The 16626-nt window shown below is 49.2% G+C and overlaps 1 protein-coding gene across 1 annotated transcript in view; it reads right to left on the bottom strand.

Annotated features, from left to right (window-relative positions):
• Positions 1–15947, bottom strand: part of SETD2 (SET domain containing 2, histone lysine methyltransferase) — a gene marked incomplete at its 3' end in the record, with an annotated part of 64035 nt that extends 48088 nt beyond the window's left edge. Inside the window, 2 exon segments of the mRNA XM_056518730.1 lie at positions 5780–5836; positions 15815–15947. Of these exon segments, the coding sequence (XP_056374705.1) occupies positions 5780–5836; positions 15815–15849 (92 nt within the window).
• Between the last annotated feature and the right edge of the window lie 679 nt (positions 15948–16626).

Genomic DNA, 16626 nt, shown 5'->3' with positions numbered 1-16626 from the left:
GAGTACAGCTCTGGAGTACAATACAGGATATAACTCAGGATCAGTACAGGATAAGTAATGTAATGTATGTACACAGTGACCTCACCAGCAGAATAGTGAGTACAGCTCTGGAGTATAATACACGATATAACTCAGGATCAGTACAGGATAAGTAATGTAATGTATGTACACAGTGACCTCACCAGCAGAATAGTGAGTACAGCTCTGGTGTATAATACAGGATATAACTCAGGATCAGTACAGGATAAGTAATGTAATGTATGTACACAGTGACCTCACCAGCAGAATAGTGAGTACAGCTCTGGAGTATAATGCAGGATATAACTCAGGATCAGTACAGGATAAGTAATGTAATGTACACAGTGATCTCACCAGCAGAATAGTGAGTACAGCTCTGGAGTATAATACAGGATATAACTCAGGATCAGTACAGGATAAGTAATGTAATGTATATACACAGTGACCCCACCAGCAGAATAGTGAGTACAGCTCTGGAGTATAATACAGGATATAACTCAGGATCAGTACAGGATAAGTAATGTAATGTATGTACACAGTGACCCCACCAGCAGAATAGTGAGTACAGCTCTGGAGTATAATACAGGATATAACTCAGGATCAGTACAGGATAAGTAATGTAATGTATGTACACAGTGACCTCACCAGCAGAATAGTGAGTACAGCTCTGGAGTATAATACAGGATATAACTCAGGATCAGTACAGGATAAGTAATGTAATGTATGTACACAGTGACCTCACCAGCAGAATAGTGAGTACAGCTCTGGAGTATAATACAGGATATAACTCAGGATCAGTACAGGATAAGTAATGTATGTACACAGTGACCTCACCAGCAGAATAGTGAGTACAGCTCTGGAGTATAATACAGGATATAACTCAGGATCAGTACAGGATAAGTAATGTAATGTATGTACACAGTGACCTCACCAGCAGAATAGTGAGTACAGCTCTGGAGTATAATACAGGATATAACTCTGGATCAGAACAGGATAAGAAAGGTCAATGTACTGTACATTCAGAAAGTCTTCAGACCCTTTCTCTTCTGTCACATTCTGTTCTGTTGCCCCTTGTGTTCCCCATTATTCTGCCCGCGACCCCCCCATTATGACAAAGTGATCACAATTTATGGAAAAGGTATAACTATAATCCTCCAGTGGCAAAAGTATTCATACCCTTTACTCTGGACTTCGGTAAAGCCCCTTTGGCAGTGATTTCAGCCTCCAGTCTTCTTGGGGATGAGGCCACAAGAGTAACAAACCTAAGTTTTGGGGATTTTCCTCCATTCTTCGCTGCAGATCCTCACAGCTCTATCAGGTTGTCGGTGGAAGCCATTTTCAGGTCTCTCCAGAGATGTTCCATTGGGTTTGGGCTCTGGCTGGGCCCCTCCAGAACATTCACAGTTCTCCCTAAGCCTTCTGCGTTGTTCTGGCTGTGTGCTTAGGGCCATTGGCCGACATTTATCATTGTCTTTAGACTTTTTTTTTGCAAATAAAATATGCGCCAGCAGGGTGTTTTCACCTTTTTTGAGCCTTTTTGTTTACACATTTCTGCTGATTTTGAGTTGCAATCCACTGATGTGGGCAATAGACATGATATGGAAGGGTTTGGTGAACTGCGCCTTTTTGTGAAGAGGCGCAAAAAAGGTGCATTGCCACTGAAAAGTCTTTAAACTACACCAGCCCACACTTAGCTTTATGGTGTATGTGAAGAGTAACATTTTTGAAAATGTGACCTGCACAAAATGTATCAAATGCTCTGTGACCACTTAATAAATGTTGTGCTCCTACACATTAAAGTGCACAAAAAAGGTGAAGAAAAATGCTTCACTTACACCTACAATGATAAATGCTTCACTTACACCTACAATGATAAATGCTTCACTTACACCTACAATGATAAATGCCCCCCATTGTCACACAGTCTGCTCCTTCCCAGTCATCTTCCGGCATCTTCCATGTTATTCCTGAGGAGAAGCTTCTTTGTGCCATAAAGCCCAGATTGTGGAGGCTGCAGTGATGGTTCTGGACCTTCTGGAAGTTTCCCCCCATCAGCCCACAGGATCTTTGGAGCTCAGTGACCATTGGGTTCTTGTTCACCTCTCTTACTAGGACTGCAACAATGAATCAATATTATTATTGATTAAAATAGATCATGGAAATCCTTGACAACAATTTCCATTATGGTTTAGTCAAGTGTTAGGGGGAATGGCCTCAGTCTGCAGCACGTGTAACCCACTCCAAGCACCAAGCCAGCAGCCTACCCCCCCCCCCCCCCCCCCAGGGCTCCTGCTATTCCTCTGGGGTCCTGCTCTGGTTACCGGATGTGATCCTCTTCCTCAGCTGCAATGTAATGCCTGGGACCCGAGTGTCATTCTGCTGCTCAGCCAATCACTGGGCACGAGTGATGTCCGGCTCGGCTAGTGATTGGATGAGCCGCAGTACGACACACCGCAAATGAGGAAGAAGATTGCAGCCGGAGCAGGACACTGAAGACACAGAGTGCTGGAGGTGAGTAGATAAATATAAATAAAAAATAAAACCCTCCTGCCAGATAACTTTTTAAAATCTAATTAATGAAAGAAATAATAGGCCAACTAATAAATTATGAAAATAATTAGTTGCAGCTATATTTCTTACCAAAACCCTTCTCCCCGGATTCCTCAGTTTGGAGGGCGGCAGCTCAAGGAAGAGTCCAGTTTGTTTCTTCTTCTTCCATATAAGAATTATGGAGGCCACTGAGCTCTTGGAAACTTTCACTGCAGCAGAAATGTTTTGTTCCCTTCCCCAGATCTGGGCCTCCACACAATCCTGTCTCTGAGCTCTACAGGCTGTTATTTCCCTCTCATGGCTTGGCGTTTGCTCTGATATACATTGTCTGCTGTGGGACCTTATATAGTCCTGGCCGTAAATGTTGGCGCCCCTGATATTTTTCTATAAAATTAAGTATTTCTCACAGGAAAGGATTGCAGTAACACAGGTTTTGCTATACACATGTTTATTCCCTTTGTGTGTATTGGAACTAAACCAAAAAAGGAGGAAGAAAAAGCAAATTGGACATAATGTCACCAAACTCCAAAAATAGGCTGGACAAAATTATTGGCACCCTTGACTTAATATTTGGTTGCACACTCTTTGGAAAAAATAAGTGAAATCAGTGTCTTCCTATAACCATCAATAAGCTTCTTACACCTCTCAGCCGGAATGTTGGACCACTCTTCCTATAACCATCAATAAGCTTCTTACACCTCTCAGCCGGAATGTTGGACCACTCTTCCTTTACAAACTGCTCCCGGTCTCTTATTGGACGGCGCCTTTTCCCAACAGTAATTATAAGATCTCTCCACAGGTGATCAATGGGATTTAGATCTGGACTCATTGCTGACACTTCAGAACTCTCCAGCGCTTTGTTGCCATCCATTTCTGGGGCTTTTTGACGTATGTTTGGGGTCATTGTCCTGCTGGAAGACCCAAGATCTCGGACACAAACCCAGCTTTCTGACACTGGGCTGTACAGTGCGACCCAAAATCCATTGGTAATCCTCAGATTTCATGATGTCTTGTACACATTCAAGGCCCCCAGTGCAGGAGGCAGCAAAACACCCAAAACATCACTGACCTCCCCCATATGTCACTGTAGGTACTGAGGCCGGCATTTATCATTGTAGGTGTAAGTGAAGCATTTTTCTACACCTTTTTTTGTGTGCTGGTAATGTTTAGAAGGACAAAATTTATTAAATTGTCACAGAGCATTTGATACATTTTGTGCAAGTCACATTTTCTGAAAATTCTCTCTTCACATACACCAAAAAGCTAAGCTAAGTCTGAGCTGGTGTAGGTTAGAGACTTCAGTTCATAAATCCCTTCCATATCATGTGTATTGCCAAAATCAGTGGATTGCCACTCAAAATCAGCAGAAATGTGTAAACAAAAAGGTGCAAAAAAGGCAAAAATAAACCCTAAAAGCTCTAACTTGGTCTCATCTGTCCACAAGACATTTTCCCTGGAGCATTTTGGTTACTCAAGTTCATTTTCGTAGTCTTGTTTTTTATGTCTGTGTCAGCAGTGGGGTCCTCCTGGGTCTCCTCCATAGTGGGGTCCTCCTGGGTCTCCTCCATAGTGGGGTCCTCCTGGGTCTCCTCCATAGTGTTTCATTTAATTTAAATGTCGACGGATAGTTCGCGCTGACACTGATGCTCTTTGAGCCTGCAGGACAGCTTAAATATCTTTGGAACTTGTTTGGGGCTGCTTATCCACCATCCGGACTATCCTGCGTTGACTCCTTTCATCAACTTTTCTCTTCCGTCCACGTCCAGGGAGATTATCTACAGCGCCATGGGTTGTAAACCTCTTGATAATGTTGCGCACTGTGGACAAAGACAAATCTAGATCTCTGGAGATGGACTTGTAATCTTGAGATTGTTGATATTTTTTCACAATTGTGGTTCTTAAGTCCTCAGACAGTTCTCTTCTCCTTTCTGTTGTCCATGCTTAGTGTGGCACACACACAGATACACAATGCTGCACCCATCACATGAGGATAAAGGGGGTAAATACCGTTAAATACTGTGGAACCGCCAAAATTTACAAAAAAAACAGCGATACACATTTTTGGTCATACCGCTCAGCTCTACTGCAATCCTTTTCTGTGAGAAATACTTCATTTTCTTGAAAAATTTCAGGGGTGCCAACATTTATAGCCTTGACTCTATAGACAGGGCTGTGTCTGAGCTCTACAGGCAGTTCTTTCCCCCTCATGGCTTGGTGTTTGCTCTGATATACATTGTCAGCTGTCAGACCTTATATAGACAGGGCTGTGTCTGAGCTCTACAGGCAGTTCTTTCCTCCTCATGGCTTGGTGTTTGCTCTGATATACATCGCCAGCTGTGAGACCTTATATAGACAGGGCTGTGTCTGAGCTCTACAGGCAGTTCTTTCCCCCTCATGGCTTGGTGTTTGCTCTGATATACATTGTCAGCTGTGAGACCTTATATAGACAGGGCTGTGTCTGAGCTCTACAGACAGTTATTTCCCTCTCATGGCTTGGTGTTTGCTCTGATATACATTGTCAGCTGTGAGATCTTATATAGACAGGGCTGTGTCTGAGCTCTACAGACAGTTCTTTCCTCCTCATGGTGTTTGCTCTGATATACATTGTCAGCTGTGAGACCTTATATAGACAGGGCTGTGTCTTGTCCAATCAGATGAATTTATCACAGGTGACTCCAACCAAGGTGCAGAAACATCTCAGATGATCAGGAGAAATGGGAAGAGCCAGAGCAAAATATCCTGTGTCACAGTAAGGGGTATGAATACTTATATGTCCATGCAGAATTTTAGTTTTTCTTTTTTTTTTTTTATAAATTAGTAAAGATTTGTAACGTTCTGTGATCACTTTGTCATTCTGGTGGATTTGGGGCAGAATGACGGAGAAACAAAGAAACATACAATGTGACAGGTGAAGGGGTGTGAAGACTTTTGAGATGCTTTGTATACACAGTGACTGTATTGTATATGTATAAGTTGAGGAGTTACTATAGGTGTTGGTTTATGGGTTATACCGCCCTCTATGGTCACAGCAGATAATACATTGGCAGCAGCGGGTGCAGGGAAGCCCCCGGGCGCTCACACGGATAGAGAAGCCGCAGCTCTTATCAGGGGCCGCAGGGCCGTCTATGTGGCCGGGGGGTGAGAGGGGGGGGGGGGGGGGGGCAGGGACTCACGATACGTCACATATATAGTCACAAACAAGGGCATTTACTGTGGGTCAGGAGGCCTCTGCGATTCCTCCTGTTCTGTCTCATCATCTTTTTCCGTCCTGAAAGACAAATACACAGACGTTAAGGATACGGGCGACATATACAAATTACAACCAAAAAATAAAAACATTACACTCCGCCGCTGTAACAGGACATAACGGATGAACAGGAAGGATTATAGGATCTGTCCGGCATTTCCGCCTGATCGATCACCCCCCCCCCCATACATGTGCACACTCGGCTCATCTGAGCTTGCATATCATTTCAATTGAGAAAAGGGAATAAGCTGCTGCCAGACTCCACCGGTTGATACACAGGATAAAGCAAACAAAGCCAAAATGCCAGATCCTTACATCCCTGCTATAGAAACAGCTGGAGCCCCCTATGTACATTAGATCAGTGTGTACTAACCAGGGTGCCTCCAGCTGTGGCCTCTGGTTACATGGTGCAGACCCTAAGGAGCAGAGGTCTCCAGCTGTTGCAAAACTACAACTCCTAGCATGCCCGGACAGCCGTTGGCTGTCCGGGCATGCTAGGACTTGTAGTTTTGCAACATCTGGAGGTCCAGAGTATGAAGACCACTGACCGGATACTCTGGTGGAAAACAATTTCTTATTTTTTTTTTTTTTTTAAATCAACTGGTATCATAAACAAACAGATTTGTAATTTACTTCTATTAAAAAATCTTTACCCTTCCAGTACTTATTAGCTGCTGTATGCTCCACAGGAGATTGTGTAGTTCTTTCCAGTCTGACCACAGTGCTCTCTGCTGACACCTCTGTTCAAGGCAGGAGCAAATCCCCATAGCAAACCTCTCCTACTCTGGACAGTTCCTGACATGGACAGAGGTGGCAGCAGAGAGCACTGGGGTCAGACTAGGGAGAACTACACAACTTCCTGTGGAGCATACAACAGCTGATAAGTACTGGAAGGATTGAGATTTTTAAATAGAGGTCATTTACAAATCTGTTTAACTTCCTGGTACCAGTTGATTTAAAAAAAATACTGTTTTCCACCGGAGTACCCCTTTAAATCATTGACCGCTGAATATCGCAATGTTTCAAAACTACAACTCCTGTTGGTTGTCCAGGCATGCTGGGAGTTGTAGTTTTGCAACATCAGGAGGTCCACAGTTAGAAGACGACCAGTGGTCTATATACAGCATTACAGTAAAGTGATCAGGCATCCATTAGAGGCACCCTGGTTGGGAAACACTGCATTAGATGGTCTGCAGGTCCTCACCCCAAACACCCCAAAAAATAAATGGGCAACATATACATAGAATGTTATAGAACATATGAGCTTTTCATGACCAAGGGCCCAACAGTCCCAAGAATGGGGACTTGTAAGGATCAGAGAAGTGTACAGGAGGTAGGAGGGGGTACATTATCTGTACGAGTTATCACTGTGTTATCTGTGGTGTTACATAGGACTGCAGGTCACATCTATACATTATCTGTACTCAGAGAGTTATCACTGTGTTATCTGTGGTGTTACATAGGACTGCAGGTCACATCTATACATTATCTGTACTCAGAGAGTTATCACTGTTATCTGTGGTGTTACATAGGACTGCAGGTCACATCTATACATTATCTGTACTCAGAGAGTTATCACTGTTATCTGTGGTGTTACATAGGACTGCAGGTCACATCTATACATTATCTGTATTCAGATAGTTATCACTGTTATCTGTGGTGTTACATAGGACTGCAGGTCACATCTACTACATTATCTGTATTCAGAGAGTTACTACTGGTGTTACATAGGACTGCAGGCCATGTTGGTACAGTGCTTGTGCATGGAAGGATATCAGGTTTTATGGCAGGGGAAGACAGGAGCCTGGAGTGATCTGATCAGCGGAGATCGGATCATCTGAGGTTATGAGGAGCGGCGCGGTGATAAGTGGCGCGGTGTTTAGTTGATCTGAGATCCCGTCAGGATAAGAGGGTGAGGGTTACACTGGGGTCACTCACACCCTGCACCTCACCCGCACTAACCCAGCAGCAGAGATTAGGGGTATGAATACTTCTACAACCATATGAATGGAGTTCAAAGTTACTAAAGCCCTGATCTGCCAAGAGCAAGTGTGACACTACAAGTCCCAGAATGTCAAAGTCACAGAACTCTGGCGCTATCTGGCCCCCCTGTCCATAGACTATAAGACGTGGAGGCTTCTCAGCAAGATTTTTTTTCTTACTAATAAGAATAAACCATAGTCCGAAAAATACAGAACTTTGGGTTTTGTATTATCAGAATCTGTTTGTTGTCAGTGAATGACAACTTTATTTACCTTCACAAATTATAACTTGAATTCAGTCTAGACAATGCTCTGTGAGCTAAACATCCTGGACTCCAGACTGATACATTGTACATAGCTAGTCCTGCTCTCAGCTGAGAAGTGATACAATTGTATCCAGTCTAGACAATGCTCTGTGAGCTAAACCTCCTGGACCCCAGACTGATACATTGTACATAGCTAGTCCTGCTCTCAGCTGAGAAGTGATACAATTATATCCAGTCTAGACAATGCTCTGTGAGCTAAACCTCCTGGACTCCAGACTGATACATTGTACATAGCTTGTCCTGCTCTCAGCTGAGAAGTGATACAATTGTATCCAGTCTAGACAATGCTCTGTGAGCTAAACATCCTGGACTCCAGACTGATACATTGTACATAGCTCGTCCTGCTCTCAGCTGAGAAGTGATACAATTGTATCCAGTCTAGACAATGCTCTGTGAGCTAAACATCCTGGACTCCAGACTGATACATTGTACATAGCTAGTCCTGCTCTCAGCTGAGAAGTGATACAATTGTATCCAGTCTAGACAATGCTCTGTGAGCTAAACATCCTGGACTCCAGACTGATACATTGTACATAGTTCGTCCTGTCCTCAGCTGAGAAGTGATACAATTGTATCCAGTCTAGACAATGCTCTGTGAGCTAAACATCCTGGACCCCAGACTGATACATTGTACATAGTTCGTCCTGCCCTCAGCTGAGAAGTGATACAATTGTATCCAGTCTAGACAATGCTCTGTGAGCTAAACATCCTGGACTCCAGACTGATACATTGTACATAGCTAGTCCTGCTCTCAGCTGAGAAGTGATACAATTGTATCCAGTCTAGACAATGCTCTGTGAGCTAAACATCCTGGACCCCAGACTGATACATTGTACATAGTTCGTCCTGCCCTCAGCTGAGAAGTGATACAATTGTATGATGCTGAGGTGCACTTACCTAAGGTTGAGTTCTTATATGTGCTGGTACCAACCATGATACTAACCACAGGCGCAGCACTATTGTCTGCTGATATGTCGGACGCCGCGCTGTTGTTTGTGTCCAGGGGGGCAGCAGATTTGCCTTTTTTTGTTCCTTTGCTCCAATGATGGAGAAAATGTGACCCTAGCCGAACATTTTACCTGCACTGGCACACTGTAACAAATGTCAGCACAGCAGAGACTTGTGGAGCTGATGTGTTCACCACTCATCCGCTATCACTGGGGACCCCACTAACCTCTACAATGGGGGTCCTGATTAATGGTGCGGTGGTCTGCTGTGCGATTCTATGTCTGACCTCCGCCATCTACAGCAGTCCCACAGACTGGACAGAGCGACCACTCAAACTCCTCCGCACATTGGTCAGGCAGTGAGGGCGCTTGGGAACGATTTAGTGATAGGAGGGGGGGGGGGGGGGGTTTGGTTACATAAGTATCTGAAGCTCTGCAGGTTAATAGAGACACGGATGTTACCCGAATGAAAACTGTGACTTATAACAAACCCTCAGCTGTGAGAAATATCACGTCTCAGATTTTAGTATCTGAGTCCAGACAAAAAGGCCATTCACTGACAGCAAGCAGGGATTCTACACGGGGTGGAATGGACGTCTGTTGGAGAATTTTGTGGCACTTTTCATACAGTGACAAAGATGTATTCACATGATGACAAGTAACAGCCACAGCAGACAGACAGGGCCCCGGGGCCCCCTTACTGCACTCTGCAGGCTCCTGAGGCCTCATCCAACGCCAAACAGCAACGTCCGCCTGGAATTAGAAAAATCTAGAGGAGGCGCAAATCATCCGGTTCAGATCGCAAGAACAGACGAAGAATCAATGATCATGTGCAAAAGACGTCAATGTGAATTCACCCCAACACTTCATAAGTCCACTGGGTGGGTTATACTCTGATCCATATATCACCCCTACTGCCTAATATATCATTACAAGGGGTCTCCCAAACCAAGACTCCAGGGGCCTCTGTGGAGCAGTATGGAGAATCCGAGAAGTAGCGCAGTATCTGATAGGTTTGCGAAATTCTGAAGTCACCGAATGTGCAGAATACGGGACAGAGACGCCGCGGGAGCGATCGGATTTATAAGACTATTCACACACATCAAACAGGTGACCATGATCTGAGCCCGAGCGCTGTTTAAATTCCCTCCCGCCCCCAAGATCTCTGCTCGCGCTCCCCCCCCCCTGCAAGATCTCTGCTCGCTCTCCCCCCCCCCCCCCCAAGATCTCTGCTCGCTTTCCCCCCGCAGAGATCTCTGCTCGCTCTCCCCCCCCCCCGCAAGATCTCTGCTCGCGCCCCCCCCCCCGCAAGATCTCTGCTCGCTCTCCCCCCCCGCAAGATCTCTGCTATCTCCCCCCCCGCAAGATCTCTGCTCGCTCCCCCCCCCCGCAAGATCTCTGCTCGCTCTCCCCCCCCGCAAGATCTCTGCTCGCTCTCCCCCCCCCGCAAGATCTCTGCTCGCTCTCCCCCCCCCCGCAAGATCTCTGCTCGCTCTCCCCCCCCCCGCAAGATCTCTGCTCGCTCTCCCCCCCCGCAAGATCTCTGCTCGCTCTCCCCCCCCGCAAGATCTCTGCTCGCTCTCCCCCCCCCGCAAGATCTCTGCTCGCTCTCCCCCCCCACAAGATCTCTGCTCGCTCTCCCCCCGCAAGATCTCTGCTCGCTCTCCCCCCCCCGCAAGATCTCTGCTCGCTCTCCCCCCCCCCGCAAGATCTCTGCTCGCTCTCCCCCCCCCCGCAAGATCTCTGCTCGCTCTCCCCCCGCAAGATCTCTGCTCGCTCTCCCCCCCGCAAGATCTCTGCTCGCTCTCCCCCCCCCGCAAGATCTATGCTCGCTCTCCCCCCCCCGCAAGATCTATGCTCGCTCTCCCCCCAGCAAGATCTCTGCTCGCTCTCCCCCCGCAAGATCTCTGCTCGCTCTCCCCCCCCCCAAGATCTCTGCTTGCTCTCCCCCCCCCCAAGATCTCTGCAAGATCTCTGCTCGCTCTCCCCCCCCCCCCCAAGATCTCTGCTTGCTCTCCCCCCCCCCCCAAGATCTCTGCTTGCTCTCCCCCCCCCCAAGATCTCTGCTTGCTCCCCCCCCAAGATCTCTGCTTGCTCCCCCCCCCCCAAGATCTCTGCTTGCTCCCCCCCCCCAAGATCTCTGCTTGCTCCCCCCCCCAAGATCTCTGCTTGCTCTCCCCCCCCCAAGATCTCTGCTTGCTCTCCCCCCCCCCCCCCAAGATCTCTGCTTGCTCTCCCCCCCCCCCAAGATCTCTGCTTGCTCTCCCCCCCCAAGATCTCTGCTTGCTCCCCCCCAATATCTCTGCTTGCTCCCCCCCCCCCAAGATCTCTGCTTGCTCTCCCCCCCCCCCCCAAGATCTCTGCTTGTTCTCCCCCCCCCCAAGATCTCTGCTTGCTCTCCCCCCCAGATCTCTGCTTGCTCTCCCCCCCAAGATCTCTGCTTGCTCTCTCTCCCCCCCCCCCCAAGATCTCTGCTTGCTCTCCCCCCCAAGATCTCTGCTTGCTCTCTCTCCCCCCCCCCCCCCAAGATCTCTGCTTGCTCCCCACCCCCAGATCTCTGCTCGCTCTCTCCCCACCCCCCCCAAAGATCTCTGCTTGCACTCCCCCCCCCCAAGATCTCTGCTTGCTCTCTCCCCCCCCCCCAAGATCTCTGCTTGCTCTCTCCCCCCCCCCCCCCAAGATCTCTGCTTGCTCTCTTCCCCCCCCCCAAGATCTCTGCTTGCTCTCTCCCCCCCCCCCAAGATCTCTGCTTGCTCTCTCCCCCCCCCCAAGATCTCTGCTTGCTCTCTCCCCCCCCCCAAGATCTCTGCTTGCTCTCCCCCCCCCCCCCAAGATCTCTGCTTGCACTCCCCCCCAAGATCTCTGCTTGCACTCCCCCCCCCCCAAGATCTCTGCTTGCACTCCCCCCCCCCCCAAGATCTCTGCTTGCACTCCCCCCCCCAAGATCTCTGCTTGCTCCCCCCCCCCCCAAGATCTCTGCTCGATCTCTCCCCCCCCCAAGATCTCTGCTCGCTCCCCCCCCCCCCAAGATCTCTGCTCGCTCTCCCCCCCCCCAAGATCTCTGCTCGCTCTCTCCCCCCCCCCAAGATCTCTGCTCGCTCTCTCCCACCCCCCAAGATCTCTGCTCGCTCTCTCCCCCCCCCCCCCCAAGATCTCTGCTCGCTCTCCCCCCCCCCCAAGATCTCTGCTCGCTCTCCCCCCCCCCAAGATCTCTGCTCGCTCGCTCTCTCCCCCCCCCCAAGATCTCTGCTCGCTCTCTCCCCCCCAAGATCTCTGCTCGCTCTCTCCCCCCCCCCAAGATCTCTGCTCGCTCTCTCCCCCCCCCCAAGATCTCTGCTCGCTCTCTCCCCCCCCCCAAGATCTCTGCTCGCTCTCTCCCCCCCCCCAAGATCTCTGCTCGCTCTCTCCCCCCCCCCCCAAGATCTCTGCTCGCTCTCTCCCCCCCCCCCAGATCTCTGCTCGCTCTCTCTCCCCCCCCCAAGATCTCTGCTCGCTCTCTCTCCCCCCCCCCAAGATCTCTGCTCGCTCTCTCCCCCCCCCAGATCTCTGCTCGCTCTCTCCCCCCCCCCCAGATCTCTGCTCGCTCTCTCCCCCCCCCCCCCAAGATCTCTGCTCGCTCTCTCCCCCCCCCCCCCCCAAGATCTCTGCTCGCTCTCCCCCCCCCCCAAGATCTCTGCTCGCTCTCTCCCCCCCCCCCCCCCCCCCAAGATCTCTGCTTGCTCTCTCCCCCGCAAGATCTCTGCTTGCTGTCAGTGAATGGAAAAACATTGTTTGAAGACTCTTCCTAATCAAAAGCCTAAGTTTAGCTGGAATCACACATGTCCGGGAGCAGAGACTATTTCTCTGGCCGTCTCCACAAGGTGAGTTAAAGCTTCACGTGTGATCCCGACGCCTGCGGAGCAGCTCAGCACTTCCCATAAAAATAAATGACATTTAAGTCAGTGAATAGCTAAACACCCATTGTACTTTAGGCCTAGCTCTTCTCACATCTGAGAGTTTGCTACAATGGATGTGTCTGTCCAGTTTTCTGTAAGCTAAAGAGCAAGGACTCCAGACTGATACATTGTAACAAACTATCAGGAAAGGGGACAGATTGGCGCTAGTATGTTCAGCCCTAAACAGAACTGTAACAAACCCTCAGCTGTATTAGGTCAGGACAGGTTTTCAGCTTCGCAATCTTAGCAGGGATACTTCCACTCCATGACAGCAAGCATCTACCTCGAAAACCATGAAGGATTAAAACACAAAAGGATGCATTTAAAGGGATTATCCAGGATTAGAAAAGCAGATCTGATTCCCCCCCCCCCCCCCAAAAAAAAAAAACAAACACAGCACCACTCTTGTCCTCTGGTTGTGAGTGGTATTGCAGCTCAGTTCCATTTTAGTAAATGGAGCCAAGTTGTAATACCACACACAACCTGATGCTGTTTTTTGGAAGAAATAAGCTCTGCACCCCCCTTAGATCACAGCTCAGCAGTAAGGACAAGTTCACACAGAACTGCATCACTCCTGTGCTCTGAAGATCCCCCTTCCCCAGTCAGACCCCCTAAACCTTTCTATAACCATCTATAGCAGTGGTCTCCAACTGTGGCCCTCCAGATGTTGCAAAACTTCAACTCCCAGCATGCCCGGACAGCCAACGGCTGTCCGGGCATGCTGGGAGTTGAAGTCTTGCAACATCTGGAGTAAGGATCGACCGATATCGGTTTTTTAGGGCCGATACCAATAATCGGTGGAGGTTAGTGCCCATAGCCGATAACTTATACTGATATTCCGGTATAAGTTATCGGCTATTTATCCCCCGGCGACACCGCTGCAGATCATTGATTTAAAGCGGGCGCTTTAAATAAATGCACTGCAGTGGCTTTTGCGGTGCCATAGACCGCCGCCGCCACCCGCTTCTCTCCCCCTGCCTGTCCGGGGGTCCTGAGACCTATCACCGCCACCGACCCGCCGCACCGCGACCGCCACCCCCCCCCCCCCTGACCCGCCGCACCGCCCCGGCCCCATTGCCTCCCCCATCCCCGGTTTTATAATTACCTGTTCCCGGGGTCCACTCTACATCTGGCTCCGGTGGCGTACTCCTGAACTGTCACTGTGCGCACTGACGTCATGTCGCGCATGTCACTGCGCACAGCGTAATGCAGGACGCAGCAGGAGCAAGAAGAAGCGTGGGCCCCGGGAACAGGTCATTATAAAACCGGGGATGGGGGAGGCAATGGGGCCGGGGCGGTGCGGTGGGGGGTGCGACGCGGTGCGGTGGGCGGTCGCGGTGCGGGCGGCCGGGGCATTATCGGCAAGGTAATTGCCGATACAGATAATGCCCAAAATCGGGATTATCGGCCATACCGATAATCGGTCGATCCCTAATCTGGAGGGCCTCAGTTTGAGACCACTGATCTATAGGAACCGCAGATGAAGAGAGAAATATTCCACAGACACCAGGGACTGGCAGGGAGGTAAGGGGACACCATGGCGGGGAAGATAGCTGGGGGGCTCTAAAGGTCACAGTAACTACAGGTTACATTTAGGGGTTGACCAATAACACGATAAATTGGCCCCTATAAGGTTATGTTCACACTATTGGCTGTCTCCGGCAGTGTGAAGCCCGTTATTTTAGGATCGAGAAGAGCCGGAGAAAAAATAGTGCTTGCACCGCCTTTTTCTCCGGTTTTTCCTCACCAAAAATAATGGCTGCTATTGCATACAATGGGGTCCATCGGGACCAGTTATTTGCCGGTATGCTCCGGAAAAAATGCAAAAATTATATATATATATATATATATATATATATATATATATATATATATATAAAAAGGGAGTTTGATGGCCAAATTTGCTGGAGCATATCGGCAGTGTGCATGGGGCCTAATCCTTAGGGGCCACCTGCAGGATTCCTGTTTGGACACTCCTTATATATTTGGAGGGGGGATGGGGTTGTTGTCCAACCATCCCCTAGGGAAATGATCACAACCTGTGGCTCTTTAGTCATTTCACAACTATAACTCCCAGTATTCAGAGCATGCTGGGAATTGTAGTTTTGCAACAGGTTGTAATCACAGCCCTAGGGGATACTTTTGGACTCCACGTTAGCTTTATTGTCTTAGAAGCTTAGGCTACCATGCTTTACACTGCAGCGCCACTTAGTAGTAAGTTACTAGACAACCTGAGAGAAGAAACTGCCCCAACTACAACTCTCATCATGTGTGTTCCCAGTAACAGCGAAGCCCAGTACAACCTACCGCAACGAGCGCTACAAGGCTGGAGGACGCGATCACATTCAGTTACATTGCACTTAGCTACAAAGAGACAGAAGACACAGCGGCCCCCATGAGACACAATGTAACAGCTCCCACCCCCTCCACATTAGGATTCAAAGTCTATTACAAGGAAGGTTCAGAAAGGTTCAGTCCTCAGATACTGTTGGATGGACAACAAGTTCCAGAAAGCTATCAGGGCATGCTGGGACTTGTAGTTTCCTCATCAGCTGGAGGGAAGCAGATTACAGATATCAGCATGGAGGGGATTAACCTTTGTACTCGGCGTCAGCCCTTCCCCCCTAATGTATATTCCCTACATATAGGGGGAGCTGTCACAACAAGTGCCCCTCCAGATCTACATCACATGACATCTGTCCATATCACTCAGTGACCCCTCAGGAGGGATCCTGGGGGGATATGGAGGAGGCCCTTAACATGTTGGGGTGCAGTTTGTGGAAGGACCCTGCAGGTTGTATATACTCACTCAGTCGGGTGTTCTGGATCATAGAAATCCCCCATTGTCAGCGGTGGAGTAAGGCATCCAGCCTGCGGAGAGGAGGGGGCGACAGCAGAGACAGAGACTCCTTCAGACGGGCGATACCACCATGTACCCCTAAAGGTAAGGGGACCGGACAGCTGTCAAATAATAGGGGGGCTCCAGATATCAGGGTGCAACAAGAAGACCAAAGATATTGGGGTGCAGGAGGTCCAGATATCAGGGTGCTACAAAGATGATCCAACAATATTGGGGTGCACAAGCTCCAGATGTTGAGGTGCAGCAGCACTTAGATTTGAGGGTGCAAATCCTGCAGATGTGGTAAAACGTAACTGCAAGTTTTAGGGTGCAAATATTGGGGTGTAAAACTCAAATTTTGGGGTGCAAATCCTCCAGGTACCGAGGTGCAAGGACTGGTGCTGGGTGTTTCAGATTCCGGGTGCAGGTTCCAGGTACTTGGGTTCAGGCTCCTTAGATATTAGGTGCAGGATCCGGGCCCTGGGCGCACACGCTGGATATCACGTTTCAGCTCAGATCCCGGGGTGCAGGCTCCTTTAGATATCAGGGTGCAGAGACGGGTGTCGGGTGCAGGATTCAGGTCCTGGCGTGCATGCAATGGTGCTGGATCCCTCAGACTCCTAGATTAGGTGCCGGCTAGTTTAGATCCCGGGGTGCAGACTCCTTTAGATCCCGGGGTGCAGACTCCTTTAGATCCCGGGGTGCAGACTCCTTTAGATCCCGGGGTGCAGACCTGAAGGCGCCGGGTGCCGTCCTCCTCTCTCCCGGGCTCTCAGGCCATC

This window comes from Hyla sarda, chromosome 5, assembly GCF_029499605.1.
Source record: "Hyla sarda isolate aHylSar1 chromosome 5, aHylSar1.hap1, whole genome shotgun sequence".
In the NCBI taxonomy this organism is placed as follows: domain Eukaryota; kingdom Metazoa; phylum Chordata; class Amphibia; order Anura; family Hylidae; genus Hyla; species Hyla sarda.
This window is presented reverse-complemented; position numbering and strand designations above follow the sequence as displayed.